The 16441-nt window shown below is 34.4% G+C and overlaps 1 protein-coding gene across 7 annotated transcripts; it reads left to right on the forward strand.

Annotated features, from left to right (window-relative positions):
- Positions 1-761: 761 nt before the first annotated feature.
- On the forward strand, positions 762-16294 carry LOC132313017 (uncharacterized). 7 transcript variants are annotated; one of them, XM_059811622.1, is made up of 16 exons: positions 766-891; positions 1012-1125; positions 2323-2500; positions 2596-2654; positions 4751-5021; positions 5353-5696; positions 5818-6103; positions 7186-7253; positions 8340-8591; positions 11350-11425; positions 11506-11582; positions 11664-11713; positions 12385-12469; positions 14230-14328; positions 15372-15724; positions 15865-16294. In XM_059811622.1, the coding sequence occupies exons 3-15, from the start codon at positions 2335-2337 to the stop codon at positions 15594-15596; spliced, it is 2058 nt and encodes a 685-aa protein (XP_059667605.1). In that variant the 5' UTR covers positions 766-891; positions 1012-1125; positions 2323-2334; the 3' UTR covers positions 15597-15724; positions 15865-16294. The 7 variants fall into 7 exon arrangements, with proteins under 7 accessions (XP_059667608.1, XP_059667607.1, XP_059667610.1 ...); XM_059811623.1 differs by lacking the exon at positions 1012-1125 and having other exon boundaries at positions 765-891; positions 5353-5660; XM_059811621.1 differs by lacking the exon at positions 1012-1125.
- Positions 16295-16441: the final 147 nt, after the last annotated feature.

Genomic DNA, 16441 nt, shown 5'->3' on the forward strand with positions numbered 1-16441 from the left:
CTAACCAAACTTCTAAAATATTCAGAAAATTTTAATTTTTTTATTCTTTTAGTTGGCACGCGCACATTCTTCCACTAGGCCATTACTCTTGCTATTTCTGTCTAACCAAACTAAAGCCTAAGGCTTTAGTGATACTTTGGGGAGATCGAGGCATCCAGGGTTCAAGCAAGTGAAAAAAACACAGGCAAAATCTAGGCCGAGTAAAAACAAAGGGAAAAATCTAGTTGGACAGCTCAACTACACTTAAAAAAAAAAAATGTTCAATTAAAAATTTATTTGTCTAAATATATTTTTTCTCAGAGGATGTAGGTGAGAGAATAGATCATAATTATAGATAAGTTTCTCATATTAGATACACCTAATAATTATCGAAAAAAAATTTTCTTGGTTGACTGAGAGGTATTTATTTAAATACTTCAATCTAAATAAAAAAAGGTTGGTACAAATTATAATTTATAGGGTAAAGTTAAAAAAAAAAAAAAATCTTTATATACAGAATCTGCAAAAAGGCCTTGTTCAAAAAATTTCCTTACATATTTTAAATTGAATAAATAAGGACATTTTCTCTGTATTAAATTTGAAATAACTAAAATAAAATGTCCTTAAAATAAAATTTAAAAAATTAAAAACACCACAAATTTTATTAAAGGTGATTTGAAGTTTTCATATAAAAAAAAGAGGTCAAAATTAACCATTACAATTTGATGCGGTACAAATTTTTGGTTATACCGGATAAAGATATATAATATCAAGAAACTCACCGCCGCCCAAGAAGTAGAGTGAGGAGGTTACACTGATATACATATATATTTATATAACCATATCATAGTTCAAAAGGCTTCAAATTTGACGCTTCACCCATCCGTCATCTAGTTCTTCTGAGGCTCGAAGGTATCTCTCTCTCCTACACACACTTACTCACCCATTGTATTACCTCTGTCCAGACTGTTTGATTGTCGAGAATAACCTGGAAAGAAACTAAAATTAATCTTGATTTTGTGTTCTGTTCAGTTTTTGAGCGAAGACCAACAAAGAAAAGAGAGAGAGATTAAAAATGGCTTAATTTGTTTAGTAGTTCTAGGCATTTCATCCAGTTCTATCCATTATTTCAGATATCCAGCGAAGGTAGGCAAGATAATATTTCTTTCAGCCAATTGATAAACCAGAACCAAAAGGAAAAAGAAAACCAGATTTTCTTATCTTATTTTGTTTTCTTACGAGTTTCTTGGCAACCAAACAGAATATTTTTAGATTGGAAATTGTTGATAATTTAAATGCTAAAATTTATACTTATATATAAAAAAGAAATTATAAGAATTTTTAATCTTTTACTTGGAAAAGTATCTCATAGAGCAATTTTTGCAAACTGTTGGGTTTCTTCTGGCTTTAAATGGTTGGGTATAGTTTCGTATCTATGTTTATGTATGTTAAAATACATGGGTCGCTCACTGAGCTTCAAGTCATCAATTTAACATTTTTTTATCCTTATGAAGTTTTGTATTAGTTTTGGCAATTGAAAGGCTTTTGTACTTTTAGTACCAAGGTAATGCATGGGTTCACCTAGTAATGAATTATACTTGTTTGTTTGATGAACTTTGATAAAGGAGATTTTGGTTACTACAAGTGCCACATCTGTGATTTGGTACTAGTTTAGTATTAAGTGCCTTGTTTTTAATTCAATCTGTAGTATTAATCAGTCACAAACTTTTAATGTCAAAACAATGATGAGCAATGTGCTGTAATATGTATATTTTAGAAGAAATAATATTATATGTAGAAGTAATGATTCTTGGCGGCCCCAAAACGGAAGGGCATTATGTCCTTGCAGATGGGGTTTGTAGTGATTCAGGCATAGAATTTTTGTCCCTTTTAATTGTAAAAATACTTTTTGGCCTTGAGTTGGCAGATGCTAAAACCAGTGCTTGGGGGAGATAAGAAACCCTTCTATTTCTCCATTAGATGTTTGGAACAATTTGAGAATGGGTACATTGTCTGTCGATGAAAAGGAAAAATAGAAGCATATGCTTATACCATCTAGTCTGAGACTAGATTATTCATTCAGTTTTTAAAATTTTATTTTTGTAATTGATTTGCCTTGTAGATTTCGTTGAATGTGGGGACAGTCCTTTGTCATTTTGGTGCTAAAGGACCATCCATGATTGTCATACTCATTCAAATCATCAACTTTCTGTAATAAATCAACATTCAATTCACCACGTTGCTAATGGCCTAACATGATAGATTTGTTACATTTCCTCCTTGTTTATTTACTTATTTTTTGTGTGTTCATGATCATCTATCAACCGTTGGTGCTGCATATAGTTCCTATAAGAGATGAGTCAACTTCTGAATCTACTTCATGGAACTCTCTCCATCAGCAGTCTGAGTTTATACAATTGTCCCAATAAATCACTGAAATTGCTTCAACATAAATCATGTTTATGTAGTGGAAGTTATGATGCATTTCAGAAATTTCAAGGAAATCAATATCCGTTGCAAGGTTAATTTTCAGAACTGAATGAATATTCTCTTAATACTTTTTCTCCAATTCCCCTATGACCTTTTTGTTAGATTTTCAAATTGACTTCAATGCAGGTAGTTGTGGCCCTTGTGGGGTAGTAGATCACGCTGAGAGATGTTCAATTCCATATGAGGTAATCGGATTTCATAGTACCTTTTGTGATTTTCAATCGTGTCCATCTAGTGCTTGAAGAATGTTTTGCTAGATGAACCCATGAAAAGTGAAACCATATTTACAAGCCTAAGTTGTAATAGATTCAGCTTCCAGGGCCCTTTTTTTCTTTTCTTTTTGGTGATAAATGAAACTATATTTTAGAAAGCATCAAGAAAGTGGAGAAGACCCAAATAGATGCAAGGGGAAAAAAAGGAAAGAAGAGCAAAGAAAAAAAGTGAGAAACAAAAAATGGACTGAACAACTTAATAATAATGCATCAACACTTCGAACAAGACAAAATATGATCCATCCACAATGTTTGCTCCTTGACAATAGAAAAAAGGACTTAATTTTTATATTGTTTTTAAGCCCAGCAAACTCAATTCTTTTCAATTCAAGTTCCTCTTGTTTTTACAACAACAACAAATTTTTTTTCCCAACTACTTTTGGTCGGCTAAATGAATCTATTCTTCCATTCGGCTTTATCTAAGGCCGTAGCCTTAGTCATACCACATGTTGTCATATTCTTCCTTACTAACTCTACCTACATTAACTTTGGTTTTACCCTTCTCCTAGCGTTACCCTCAATGTGGAACATGTCATTCCTCCTAACTGGCATACTTAATCTCTTTTGCCCATGTCTAGACCATCATAATCAAATTTATCTCATTTAATCTCCAACTGGTGCTACTTCAATCGTCTCATAGATATGTTCATTTCTGACCCTATCATTTCTTTCTTTTCATCTCATAGAGTACGATTCGTCTAATAGTTGTTCTATAGAATTTCTCTTTCAATTTTATAGAGATACACTGATCATACAATATACTAGATGCATTCTTCCATTTAACCTATCCTGCCTTGATTTCATGATTAACATAATTTCCAATTTCTCCTTAATTATGGATGATTCAGCCTAAGTAACGAAAATATACATTTTTTTGTACCTCTTGGTCCTTAATCTTATCTACATCCCCATTTGTATTTCTAGATTTACTAAAGTTAAACTTCATATATTCAATTCTATTTCTACTTATCTCAAACCCTATTAATTCTGGAAATTCCCTCCAAACCTCCTACTTGGCACTGACTCGTTCTCTAAATCTTTTCATTTGTCTCCTTAATAAGTAGACAACCTCCATCGTTGACCTCACTGCAGGAATCTAAATTGATTCTCTGATACTTCTGTTTTCCGTCTTAGTCATTGATCAGTCTTTCTCTTCTAAAGGTTCCTAGTATTACTCATTAATTTAATACCATGATAATTATTACAACTTTGCATGCCCCCTTTGTTTTTGTATGTAGGTATTAAATTACTTTTTGCGCCATTTATTAGACATTCTCTTAGTAGTTGTTATCTTCTAAAACAATTTTGTTAGCCAAGACAACCATCCTCCCTTACACTTCCGAACCTCGATAGGAATGAAATCTGAGCCAAAAGCCCTTCCTGATTTCATCTTCCTTAGTGCAATTTCACCTCTATATTTTAATCTAATCTAAGGAATTAATTATCCAGCAAAAGGAAAAAAGATTAAACAGTTCTTTAGAGGTCACAGGACTTGCTTAAAAACTCACGTCTTTAAAAACAAGACACCTAGATAAGAATACTCCGACTAGAACTTAAATTTCCTGACTCATAAACTTGTGTTAAATCAGCAATAAATTGAAATTATGACACTGCATGAAAGGCCCCACAAGTTGATGATGGCCAGACCCCACTAAGGTGGCTTCTCAACTTGGCTCTTAATAAAATCTCAAGTCTTCACTAAATAAGAAAAAAATAATGCCAGTGTAAAAGGTTAGATAGGTTCGTAATTTTCAAGAAAAGTATATATGAACCCGTGTTCTTCTGTTAATTCAAAATTCATGCGTTGCAATTCTAGCATCAATTCCAGGTTTAATGCTCCAAAAAATGTTAGGTCACTAAGTACAAATGTTTTATGTTGCCACAGGCTGTTAGCTTGAATACCTTAGTCCTTCACGATCAAATGACTTCCCTAAAATACATTCTAGTTATATGTCGGCTGCAACATGGGTATTGTTCTTATCTTCATCTAAATCCTGTTTTCCTTTTAGGCAAAAGTTTGTGATGGAGCAGAATTGAATGCCTTTCCACATGTACAAACTCTTGCAAAGTTTCCCAAGGAGGAGCTTCTCAAAAAAGTAGTCATGGTCAGATTTGATTCTAGCATTCTACTTCGAGAGAAGCTGGATCAGCAGTCTCTTTCATTCACCAATGCACTTTCCACAATATGGTACATATACGATGCTGGGGCTAAAATAATTCTAGTAGGTGACTGGAATATGAAAATCAATTCAAGGCTTTTTGAAGTGGAGTCTATTGCAGGTATATAATGTAGTACTGTTCTTTCTTCTAATCTGTTAGTTCATGATAATTCTTTCAAATTAATTACTTACTTACATTTTATCTGACGTGGTGGTTCATGGAAAGGGTTATTGAGTAATTTAAGAAATTTACACTGGATGGATTATATTTAGCAGTTTAAAGATTTCTGTCAGAAAATATGAATGTTCTTCCTGTGCATATAACATCAAGAAAACGAAAAGAATTAAAAATAATGGAAGCAAGTGGACTCATCTGATCTCTGCATGAAAATTATAAGCTGTTTTCTACATTTGAGGAGTGCCTTTTAATGCTGACAGTCTTAACGTTTCAGAATTCCTGTCATCAGTGCTCCAACTTAAAGTTGTACCAGCAACATTTGTTTCTGGTCAGGTTCAGTCTAAGATGGAAGATGTAGAGAAATATAATATCCTTCTTCTTGAGAATCTTTCTCAGTTCAAAGAGGAATTTGCCAACTGTTCAAAGTTTGCTGAACAGTTATCATCAGGGGTAGATATATTCGTTAATGATGCATTTTCTCAATCTCACAAAATTCTTGCATCAACTGTTGGTGTTACTCGCTTTTGCTGTGCTTGTGTTGCTGGTTTTCACTACGAGGAGGGCCTATACCAACTGAAGAAGGTCATCAGAACAAACAAAAGACCATTTATTGCCATTGTATGCCATATTTCTATTTACAAGATAACTTTGTTAAATATGTATCATGCACCTTGAATAAATCTTGGCATTTACTAATTCTGCTGGCCACTTATCACCAAAACTCTGTCAATGAATGCAGATTGGAGGGGGTAATCTCTCGGACAAAGCAACTGCCTTGCATTTTTTAGCCTCTAGATGTGATGGTTTGGTGTTTGTTGGAATGTTGGCATTTCAGATAATGCATGCCTTAGGATTGCCAGTTCCTGTGAAACTGGTGGAACATGGAGCGCTTGAAGAAGCTCAAAATCTAATCCAGTTTGCGAAATTTAGAAGCATACCAATTCTGTATCCAAAAGATCTTTGGTGCGTGAATGGCCGCCTTTCGAAGCAATTGGAAATATTTCCTGTGCATTGCATCTTGGATGGTAAGGTGATAGGGAGGTCCGAAAATTTTAACCTTGAACATAGCACACTGTTTTCTTTTTCCTAGTGGGTAAAATATTGTAGCAATTGTTGGTTCTTCTGAAACTTTTTCTTTGGTTTTAGGATTCAATTACTTAACATTGTATTAAACCATTAAAATACACATATTATCTCTTAATCTGATTGGTTGGGTGTCTAATTAATTGGTCAAGAAACTCTCTTTTCTTGTAAAATCTAATTTATTTCATCTTATATTTTTGCATTTGATCTCTTTGATGATATTGTTGTTGCATATGTTAATGATTTATTTCCTCAAACTATGTTGATCATGTATTTTATTAATCTATTTCCAAATGGGCTACCCCAGGTTTTCTTAAATGTGTTTATTCCTAGTACCTTCTTTCCCATTTTTACTTAGTTTTCTTGTGTAAAAATTGTTTAAATTTACATGGGTGTTTGACTCCAGAAGAAGAGTCTTGTTTTTGTCAGTCATCTTAAGTTCTACACCAAGCATTTTCCTCAGCAGCTTAAGTCTCATGACTGATCAAAGCTAAAGTACCAAAGTGGGACCAATCATCTAAGAGCTGGTACGCTAGTGAGTGAGTGATCCAAAAGCCTGTTACCACAATCCAATGTGGTGCTTGGTATTATCACTTTTATGTTCCTTAATATATTTTTAAATTTTATTAACAGATTATCATGTCACATATTTCACTTATAAAATGTATTTTACCTGTGTTGTAATACTCAAGTCTTTTTTCTGGATATAATTTACGTACTTGATTATGTGTAAACTAGTCTAACTTATATAAACCACCGTCCTTGTTATTTAACAAGTGGGAAAAGTAACAATTACTGTTAAGAAAGCTTAATCACTGTTTTTATCAGCTGTCAAGAGTATTATGTATCTAGAATACTGAAACTAATTAAATAGAATTTTTGATGGGTGAATCAGGATTGTTACTATTAATTCCTTCAATCTGTTATACAAGTTGCTCTCCTTTTGGTTTTCTAGTTTGTTATCGTACTCTGAATATAAAATGTTTTCTGATTTTTTCTCTTTATCAAAGTTTCTTTCTTTTAGGTTGGCTACCTGTTGATCTTGGGCCTGGGTCATTGGATGAGATTTCCTCCTTGCTTTCTAAATGTGAGGTGAGGTATGGTATGGAGTTTCATAACTTGTATCTTAAGGCGTAATAATACGCTTAGCGACCAGATCCCGTCGTTTTATTTCATAATGCAACATTTCAAAGTTTGAGAGGGTTAAATGTTTCATGAAATATAAGTTAAATGTATTCACTGATGTTTTTTTCTCTCTTTTTGTGCAACATGTTCCAAGTCTTTTTTTTGTAATTTTTTTTATTAGATAAGTACTCACACACACATTGCCCACGCTGGGCTCAAACCCCTCCCCTCCTCTTTTGAGGGTAGAGAGGCTATACCATGGGGCTAATGGCTCATTGGTGCCTTCTCTTCCATTTTTAATCTTTGTTGCTAGAATCTTTCTACTTCCACATAATTCTTATCATTAGATTGTTTTAACCATAATTCAATGCAAAAGTTTTTGAAGCCACGCATTATGAGTTTGGTCTGCTTGATATACTCATGTTTAACTTTGGTCTTTCTTTTCCCCTAGTATTACCCTCAATGTGAACTATGTCACTTTTCCTAACCGACGCGCTCAAAGGTCTTCTTTGCACATGTCCAAACCATCTTAACTTCTTAACCGATTTTCTCTCTACTTGATCGATAAATAACAATCTGAAATTTCAGAGTAATAATGTTGATTTTGCCTTATTATTCAAGAGTTGTGGTGAATATAATGCATTGAAGCCATTTGTTTGTGGCTGTCTTTCTACAGTCAATGATGTGTGTGCTCCTTTAAATTACAATCAATAAGGATGGATTCAGGTAGCTGTTAGATGGGTATTAACTTTATGCTGCCAGGCAATTTGTCCTATCTGTTTCGCACTGCTACTGTAATTTCTCTTTCATCTGAATACCGGGTTTGCTCATATTTGGGCATGTAAACTGAGTTCAAATAGTACTCTCTGCTTCTTTAGATTCTGAGCAAGAATCATTCTAGTTGATTTTTCCAAGAAGAGAACTTGAAATACATATTTTTTCAGTTCCATTCTTACGTCATCAGCATTTATGTGACAATAGAGTTTTATTTTTTGGGCTTTTCTTTGTTGCATCCTTTTCTTTTAACAAATGTGTCATATCCATGTCTTACAGAAAATTATATGGATTGGTCCCGTGAAATTCAGTTTATCCAATCAGTATACAGATGGAGCATCTAAATTGGCACTAATGCTTGATAAACTAAGTCGAAGCGGTTGTGATGTGACTGTTGCTGGGAATATGGCATGCAAGGCACTTCTGAGGGAATCAAAATCTGTCTCAATTTGTAATATGGTTGAGAATGCTTCGGTCTTGTGGGAGATTCTCAAAGGAAGAAAGCTTCCAGGGCTCATGGCCTTAGATAGAGTATGATTTTTGAACTTTATCTCTAAGCAGCTTCTGTTGCTGCAACAAAAATTATGATATGATTTCTGAAATCACAATTCAGGACTATAGAAGCGTAATGCTATTCTCTTATCTTTTAATAACACATCAAGATTTTCTGGTCCACCATATGAATTCCATCAATGAGATTCCCAATAGGAAAAGTCAGTTTTTGATGATCTTTGCCATATGATCTGTGTTTATGTGGTTATAAATGATTTCTGTAGAAGTGTATGGACAAGGTGGTTAGGATGTCAAGTCAAAGTTAGAAGATTTCACATTGAGATCTATCATTCAGTGTATACTGGCTATTTTTCTGGTCCATAAATTGGTGCAAGAAAGTTCTTGAATCCTTCTGTTCTCAAGTGAAAATTTGCCTTAAAGTGGATGTTTTACTTTTGTTGTCGTGCGGAGTCTCTATCCTGTCAATGCACTTATCCATCTATGTGCAGATACCATACAGAATTTTGCTTATTATTGATACTTCTTTGTTTTGGCAAAAAGGTGAGGATTTTCCATCCGAGTTGTTCGTACTGGTGATAACTATTTGCAAGTTTAGGTCTACAAGAATTTGTAGAACTGGGAGCTACTTGCGCAAAATATTCAGTCACTTGTAATACACTGGGTGTAGTTACTGGTAGTTGATTTCGAAATAAAATTGTAGGTTTTTGCATATTTAGATAGAAATCCTACTATTGTAATTCATGATTGGTCCTTTACTCGTTGATAGCATTGTGTAATGATATCTTATTTTGTCTACTGGAAAAATCATTTTTCTTTTTCTCTTCCTTCCAAACCTAGAAATTTAATGAAATCCATTATTTTTATGGAGGGTATTCAATCCATTGGGTTTTAGATAGCAATCAAATGATTCTGCAAAATTTGAGCAATGACTTTCCCTGATGGAATTTGAGATTTTCAATAAAAAGACCTCGAAAGCTGTTATGAACTTATGGTCATGTTAGGAATATGAGTCTAGGTGTTTGGCAATTTCCTTACTCAAAACTTGGGTTGAAATGTGTATCAATGTCATAAGTCGTGCGTTTGCAACCAATAAAGATGGAGATGAAGATCAGCAAAAAACAAGCTGCGAGTCTCTCAAGAATCAATCACATTTCTAGATTAAGGTAAGTTGAGACTATAGAGACCAATCATTAACTGGGTATGATATTTAAAGGACTTTAATCATGTTTATCAACATTAAGGTTTTTTATAAAATGATTTTAAATTGAAGATATTTACAGAAAAGTGAGCACCGATTGAATGGTCAATAGATCGAGAATTTTGCAGGGAAATGTTATCAAAATCCAGTAAGCCTTGATTAATAGCTTGATCAATCAAAGCTATGGCAGTGTATATCAGTCAAACTATAATCTAGGAAACTCTCTTAAATCAGAATTCTAATAGGATTCTACTTCCTATACCTCATAAGTCTTGTATGTCGGCTACAAATATGTGGTTATAGTCAGTTTGGGAATCTCTCACAGGAGCTTTTAATTCTGTACATATTATTAAGAAAACTTATATTTTTAAAGAGAGAAAGTTCAGAAAACCAGTCTAGGGTTCTACATAGATTACCATACTATACACTATTGATTGAATCAAAGGAGTTGAATTGAAACTTCCAGAAATAGTATCAACTGGGTGGTTCATAAAGAACAAGTTGATCGGACATCACTAGTCATGGAGATTAAAAGTCCATGAAGAAGCATAAATGGAGAAGCAGATTGTTTGAGGAGCTAGTCTGTTGATGGAGCAACAGTAGGAGGATCTAGGTTTGATCTTGCATAAGTTTGGTAACTTAGTTGTAACCTCTTTCTCATATAGTGGATTTTGACATGCCTGGACTAGGTTCCATGGTTTTTTCCTTTCTAGGGTTTTTTCACGTAAAAAGTATTATGTTTCTGCTTTAGTTTATTTATTGTCTATGCGTTTATGTGATTGCAATTGAGACATATAATCAAACTAATAACTGAATTTTAAACATGGATTAATGATAATTTTAAAAAATAAGTTTGTTTCAATATAATATCCGTAAGACCTATTCAATCCCCTCTAGGTTTGATTGAAAGCACACTCTGACGTATGGAGCCTTGGGTAACAGTCCTATATTTAACAATTCGCTATTTTGATGTCTCTATATCGTGTATTTAATTATTCAAATGCTACATTATTTAATGGATGGGTTCAAAATTTTGAATTGTCCAAACACCCCCAAAAGTAATTTAATAATTTGTACTTGGCAGTATCTTTGTTGTTATTTCGATGCAGTGTGCATGCTTGTTATAATGAGTGAATTGAAATGTGCAAGGTCGTTATAAATAGTGCATCAATTCACTCGTATGGTCAATCCCTTTGCTGGGTTGCTTCTTTCCTAACAGATTGAAATTGCTTTATATTTGCTGTATGTGTGTGGAAATTGATGGCATTACCAGCCACAAAGTGGTGTTATTCAATCTAAATCAGAAAACATCTGCATATTATGAATTTTTGGGGGAGAACCATTATAGTTGGAGATATATTATTATGAGAAATCATGCAAGGACCTGGGTCTGCTGAAGGCTGGTAATGTTATCTGAGATTTTTTTTTCTCCCTCCAAAAATCATATAATTTTTGAATAAATGAGCTAAGTCTGCTTAAACTTCTAGCACTGCATAATATTATTTTTAGTGATGCTGGTCAAATATTAATATTCCTCTAATTGGCACTTGATTACCTTTTAACAATTGATTTGTGCAGGCATATCCATTTGAGATTGAATGGAATGCTCTTTATAGTGATCCGGCTCAACCTCTGGTAGTTGATATTGGAAGTGGTATTTCCTTTGATACAGCTTTTCTGTAATCTTTCAACAATTATTGGCTGTTTCCTAACAGTTTGAATTGTAAATGACAGGAAATGGATTGTTTGTTTTCAGAATGGCAAGGAAAAAGAAAAATCTGAATTTTCTTGGCTTGGAGATAAATGAAAAGGTAGTTTGATTCCCTTATGACATTTTTTTCCTTCATTGGCTATTGTAAATTTTAAAATCATTTTTTTCCCCACCTTTTCAGCTTGTAAATCATTGTCTAGACTCCATCCATCAATCTGGCATAAAGAACGGGTATGAGTTGTGATGCCTTTCAGCATTGCTAATTGCTTATGCACTCGTGATCTCGTACAATTTTCTTGTCTTGTGGAACTATTTATTGTAAATTGCAACTGACTGGATCCATTTAGCATATCTTTGGAATTCATAGTAGTGCTGGTTAAAAACAGATTCAATTTTATTTCTTGCTCTCAGTGTACAGACGTTCACATTTAATTCTTTATGACCTAGTATTGCCCTGACTATACCTGCCACCCATTAATTAATGTGATATGTCATTCTGTTTCTTGCTTCTTCTTTTTTACTACCACACCACACCCCCCCCCCCCCCCCCCCCCCCCTCCCCCCGGTTGTGTGCCAATTCATGTTAATCAATAATATTAAGATTGTCTTTCTGTTTCTGGAATCTAAAGTAAAAAGTGCCCTTTTGAAGTACTAGGGGTTGTTCAGGTTATTTGCTGTCTTAAAGTTGTAGTTCGAGTAATTTTTTCTAGAAAATATATTGATTTAATATTGTGTTTTTCTTAATCTGTTTAGTTGAAAATAGAATATGAGTGCAACTCTCTTGACGTGGTAAATTTTTTTGAGTTTGTGTTCTATGATTAAATCATTCGGATAAAGGAAGATTTTGTTTCCACTGATCATCAATTCATCTTATCCATTGTATTCTGGTTGGTTTTTAATAGATACTTCATTGCAACAAATGCAACATCAACATTTCGATCCATAGTTTCCAGCTACCCAGGGGAGCTTGTTCTTGTACTAATACAGGTAGTACAGTACAAATATCACATATATTATTATTATGTGGTATCTGCTTCTTGCAACTATGGTTTTAGAATTTCTTGCTCGTGTATGCATTAGATGCTTTGTGTATGGTGTTTCTAGCTCAACAATATTTTTGGCTGTTGTTTATGTCCATCTTCTTTGTTAGATCTAAAAGACTGCATCCAATGGGAAATACATATTCCTTTAAATCAGCTTGTCTATTTTGGTACATGGGGCCAGTGAATAATATATTATTCTGTCCTATGAAATTAATGGCCGTATTGAAAGAAACATGTGGTAGTGATCTTTGATGTCTTTGATTAGGAGTATCAGCTTTGACTATGGATGTTTGAGGACTTAAAATAGTTATGATCTAATCTAAAAAATTTACTCTAAAGTTATACATCAAAATGGCTCATTTATGAATTATTTTATAAAGAGAAGCAAATGTTACATCATATGAACCATAAGTTTACCTATCCGGTCAAACGGCTTGTCAAAGGATATAAATCTGTAGGTTACAAATTCTAATAGTTTAAGTGTTTAGAATAGTTGGTTGTTAACATGGTAGTAAACCAGAGGAGAGCCTGGGCTTGAATATTACTGCCTTCCTGAAAACTATTATGGATGAACGTGTTTGACCCATTCATGATGAGAAGGAGTCTGGCTACATGTGAGGGGGCTTGTTAGAAGATTGAGTGTGTACGTTACAACCTTTCTAAAGTTTTTTAAGGAGTTGGTTCTTTACACAACCGAAAGGTGAATCCAGTCAGCTCCAATTGGTAGTTAAAGCTATGAAATGAGGAATCAAATGCTTGATTCAAATGAAGAGAGATGAAAGAGCATAAAGACGGCTTTGAGGAAGATTAATCCAAATTAACACAATGGAGACTTAGTGCCTTAGTGATCATTAGTCTTGAAATGGTTATGAATGAATCTCTCCATATAGCATCACCACAATGATATTAGCAATTGTTATTGATCAAAATGAGTGGTAGATTTAGAGAGAAGATGGTTGAGAGGAAATTATGTGGAACATCATTATTGGATAACGTGGGATAGCTGCTTTGTTCTAAGTTTTATCCATGTAGCTTTTGGAAACATAATCAACTCAAATAGGTAGGAAAATTGTGGAGATGGAAAAAGGAACAAATTGAAGTTAATTGACCAGACATCACCTTGTTTGAAGCTCATTGGTTGGCCAATGTAACTAAAAATAACTGATCTGTGCAGCCCTTCAACTAGCTTATTGGAAGAATTGGAAAAGGATGAATGGCCATGTCAAGTGACGGTGAGCATGGGGTATATGCCATTTAGTCTAAGCTGCAACGGGTGTCAAACAACTACTTGCCCCAAAAACTTGAGTCGTTAAGGAACAGGCAAAACAATGTATATCAATTTTTCTCAACCTATTTCTTGTGGGATCAACAACATATATCAAGCTCTTACGTTGTCCCCACATATGATCCCTTCTCACACACTGAGAAATAGGTAGGCATGTAGAATGGATGCAAGGCCTATAGCTCTTACGCTGGTACCATTTGCTTATGAGAAGGTGAGGGCCAATGGAGGTTGAAAGAGATATGTTCTGTTTAAGGTGAAGAGTTTCCCCTTTACTTTCTCCTCTAAAGTTTTTCTCCTCCTTGCAACTAACGATTGTTTTTTCTTGTGTTGTTCCCTGTTTGTTATCAAACAGTACGAACTATTTTTCCCCCCCTAAATCTAATTGTTTTTTAGTCTAAGCAAAATTCTTCTCTCTGTAGTGTCCAAATCCTGATTTCAACAAACCAGAATATAGATGGAGAATGCTGCAAAGATCATTAGTTGAGGCAATAGCAGATCTACTCAGATGTGACGGAAAGGTAACACAGGATCAGTCAACTTCTTTTTTCTGTCTGAACCATGATTGGATCATTGTAATTAGTGAGCAAATCTATAATTCTGGAGCTTATGTAACTTATTTTGTATATATACATTTTCTTTTTTTAATTGTATATATACATTTTCATGTAGTACAATTATATATTAAAAGATGCAACTGTCACAACTTAGAAGTCTAGATCTGCATTTTGTTCCTTGATTTATCACAGGAGCTGCCATTTTGATATGGAAAATGTACATGAATGAACATGAATTGCAGGCATGGTTGCCTGTTTCATTCATCTTTTTAGCATTGTCTGTGCGCAACTTGAAAATGCAGAGAACATAGTTGACCATTTCATCAGTATTTGCAAGGCACTTGTTTCATTGTTTTTTTTCGGGTTAATGACTGCCTTACTGAACCTTGAAGCTCCTATATAGCATGGACACTGTCACAAGGTACATATATAACATGACATTGACACTCCAAGCATGAAATTTTAGAACAGTGGGATGCAAATGGGCGAAGACATCAAAATTCTGGATGTTTTTCCTTTTCCTTTTTCTTTTCTTTTCTTTTTTCTTTTTTATTATGTTTATATGTAATTCATATGGGAGAAATATATAATTTTGTTTGATCCGTTCATCTAACTTGGATGATGAAGGTCAACAACTATCATACATATAATTCTTTTAAACAGCACCACTACTGCTACATCTAACTTTCCATATCATATCTCTATTTTTACAGCTTTAAATTTCTTTACACTAAAAATTATCTGTTGAGTGCTTGACTATTTTAGCAAATCTTTCAATTTTTATTTTTATTTATTTATTTATTTTGCGTTATATTTTGTTAAAAAAAACTTTAATGCATGCATGCGAGTCTGACATGTTTGTAGGAGTCTCTTTGGAGTGTCTTTCTGACATGCTTGCATGACTAATAATCTTTAATTAGCTCAGAAGGGAGATTCATTGATCAGTTTGTAAGCCAGGCACACACAAGCTTAATCCAGCTTGTCTACCATCTATTCTTGAGATGCAGGTCTTTATTCAGTCTGACATAGAAGAAGTCACAGTGAGAATGAAAGAACAATTGTTACAATATGGCAAAGGAAAGCTTTTTGTGCATGATCAGGATGGTAACATCAGCGGAGGATGGCTGAAGGATAACCCATTTGGAGTTCGGTCAGACTGGGAACAACATGTTATAGATCGTGGGGCACCTATGTACAGACTAATGGTTTCTAAATCAAGCAGCACCGAATGAAGTTAACTGGGACAATGCATCAAGGTGGCTCCTGCATGTGTATAGCAGTTGAATGGAATGTTCTTATGTTTCCCCAAGATCATTTTAAGGGTTGTTTATTCTCACCATGGGGGTTTGCCCTGTGAGAGGTAATCGTCTCTCCAAGCCATTGTTTTTTTCAGAATTGCTCCTGCCTGGCGGTAAGATAAGCCAGTGACAGTAGCATAAGTCTTTTATTTTCTGTGATCTGCACACATGATGCAGTTTTCCATATCATTGTTATTTTCAGGACAGGGTAGCAATACTAGTTCTCCGCATTTTGCTGCTTGAACTATAGCTAATAGCTTTGTATTTCGGCACCAAATGGAAATCAGCACCTGGGTTGATTGTGATGGGATAATGGCAGGGTAGTCACTTGCAAAGCATGTCCAGGGACGGAGCCATCCGGCTTGACAGACCTGTTAAAGAGAGTGCTATTACTGGGGTCATTCATGTGTAAAGAGAAGAAAGAACAGAGAAATGGCACCAGTCTCTCACCAACTGTTTCTGCCAGTCTGTGTCTTAAAATGTTGATTTTACTTGTTATCTTGACCCAGGACCTGAGAATTAGTTTACTTTCTCTCTACTCTGTATTTGTAACTTTTGGATGATTTTCATTGCGAAAAACACTTCATTGTTGTCATCCTTTGCCAATATTTTAAGTTCAAGTTTCTCTATGATGGGTTGTGTAGTCTCAAGTGTCTTCAATTCTAAACCCTAAAGTACAAAGAGTATGAGAATGGACCTGTGTCTCTTCCTTTGTTCAGATGTGGAAATTTTTGTTGGACATACTTAGGTCCTGGCCTATCGGAGCCAACTTGGTCCTC

Source organism: Cornus florida, unplaced genomic scaffold (assembly GCF_030987335.1).
Source record: "Cornus florida cultivar Cherokee Brave unplaced genomic scaffold, ASM3098733v1 CherokeeBrave_3.0.0_Hap2_Chr06, whole genome shotgun sequence".
NCBI lineage: Eukaryota > Viridiplantae > Streptophyta > Magnoliopsida > Cornales > Cornaceae > Cornus > Cornus florida.

Coding starts and splice junctions, on each gene's coding strand:
- LOC132313017 (XM_059811622.1), top strand. CDS start 2,335: ATGAGTCAACTTCTGAATCTACTTCATGGAACTCTCTCCATCAGCAGT. Junction 5,022..5,352: donor TGAAGTGGAGTCTATTGCAG/GTATATAATGTA, acceptor TTAACGTTTCAG/AATTCCTGTCATCAGTGCTC. Junction 5,697..5,817: donor AAAGACCATTTATTGCCATT/GTATGCCATATT, acceptor CAATGAATGCAG/ATTGGAGGGGGTAATCTCTC.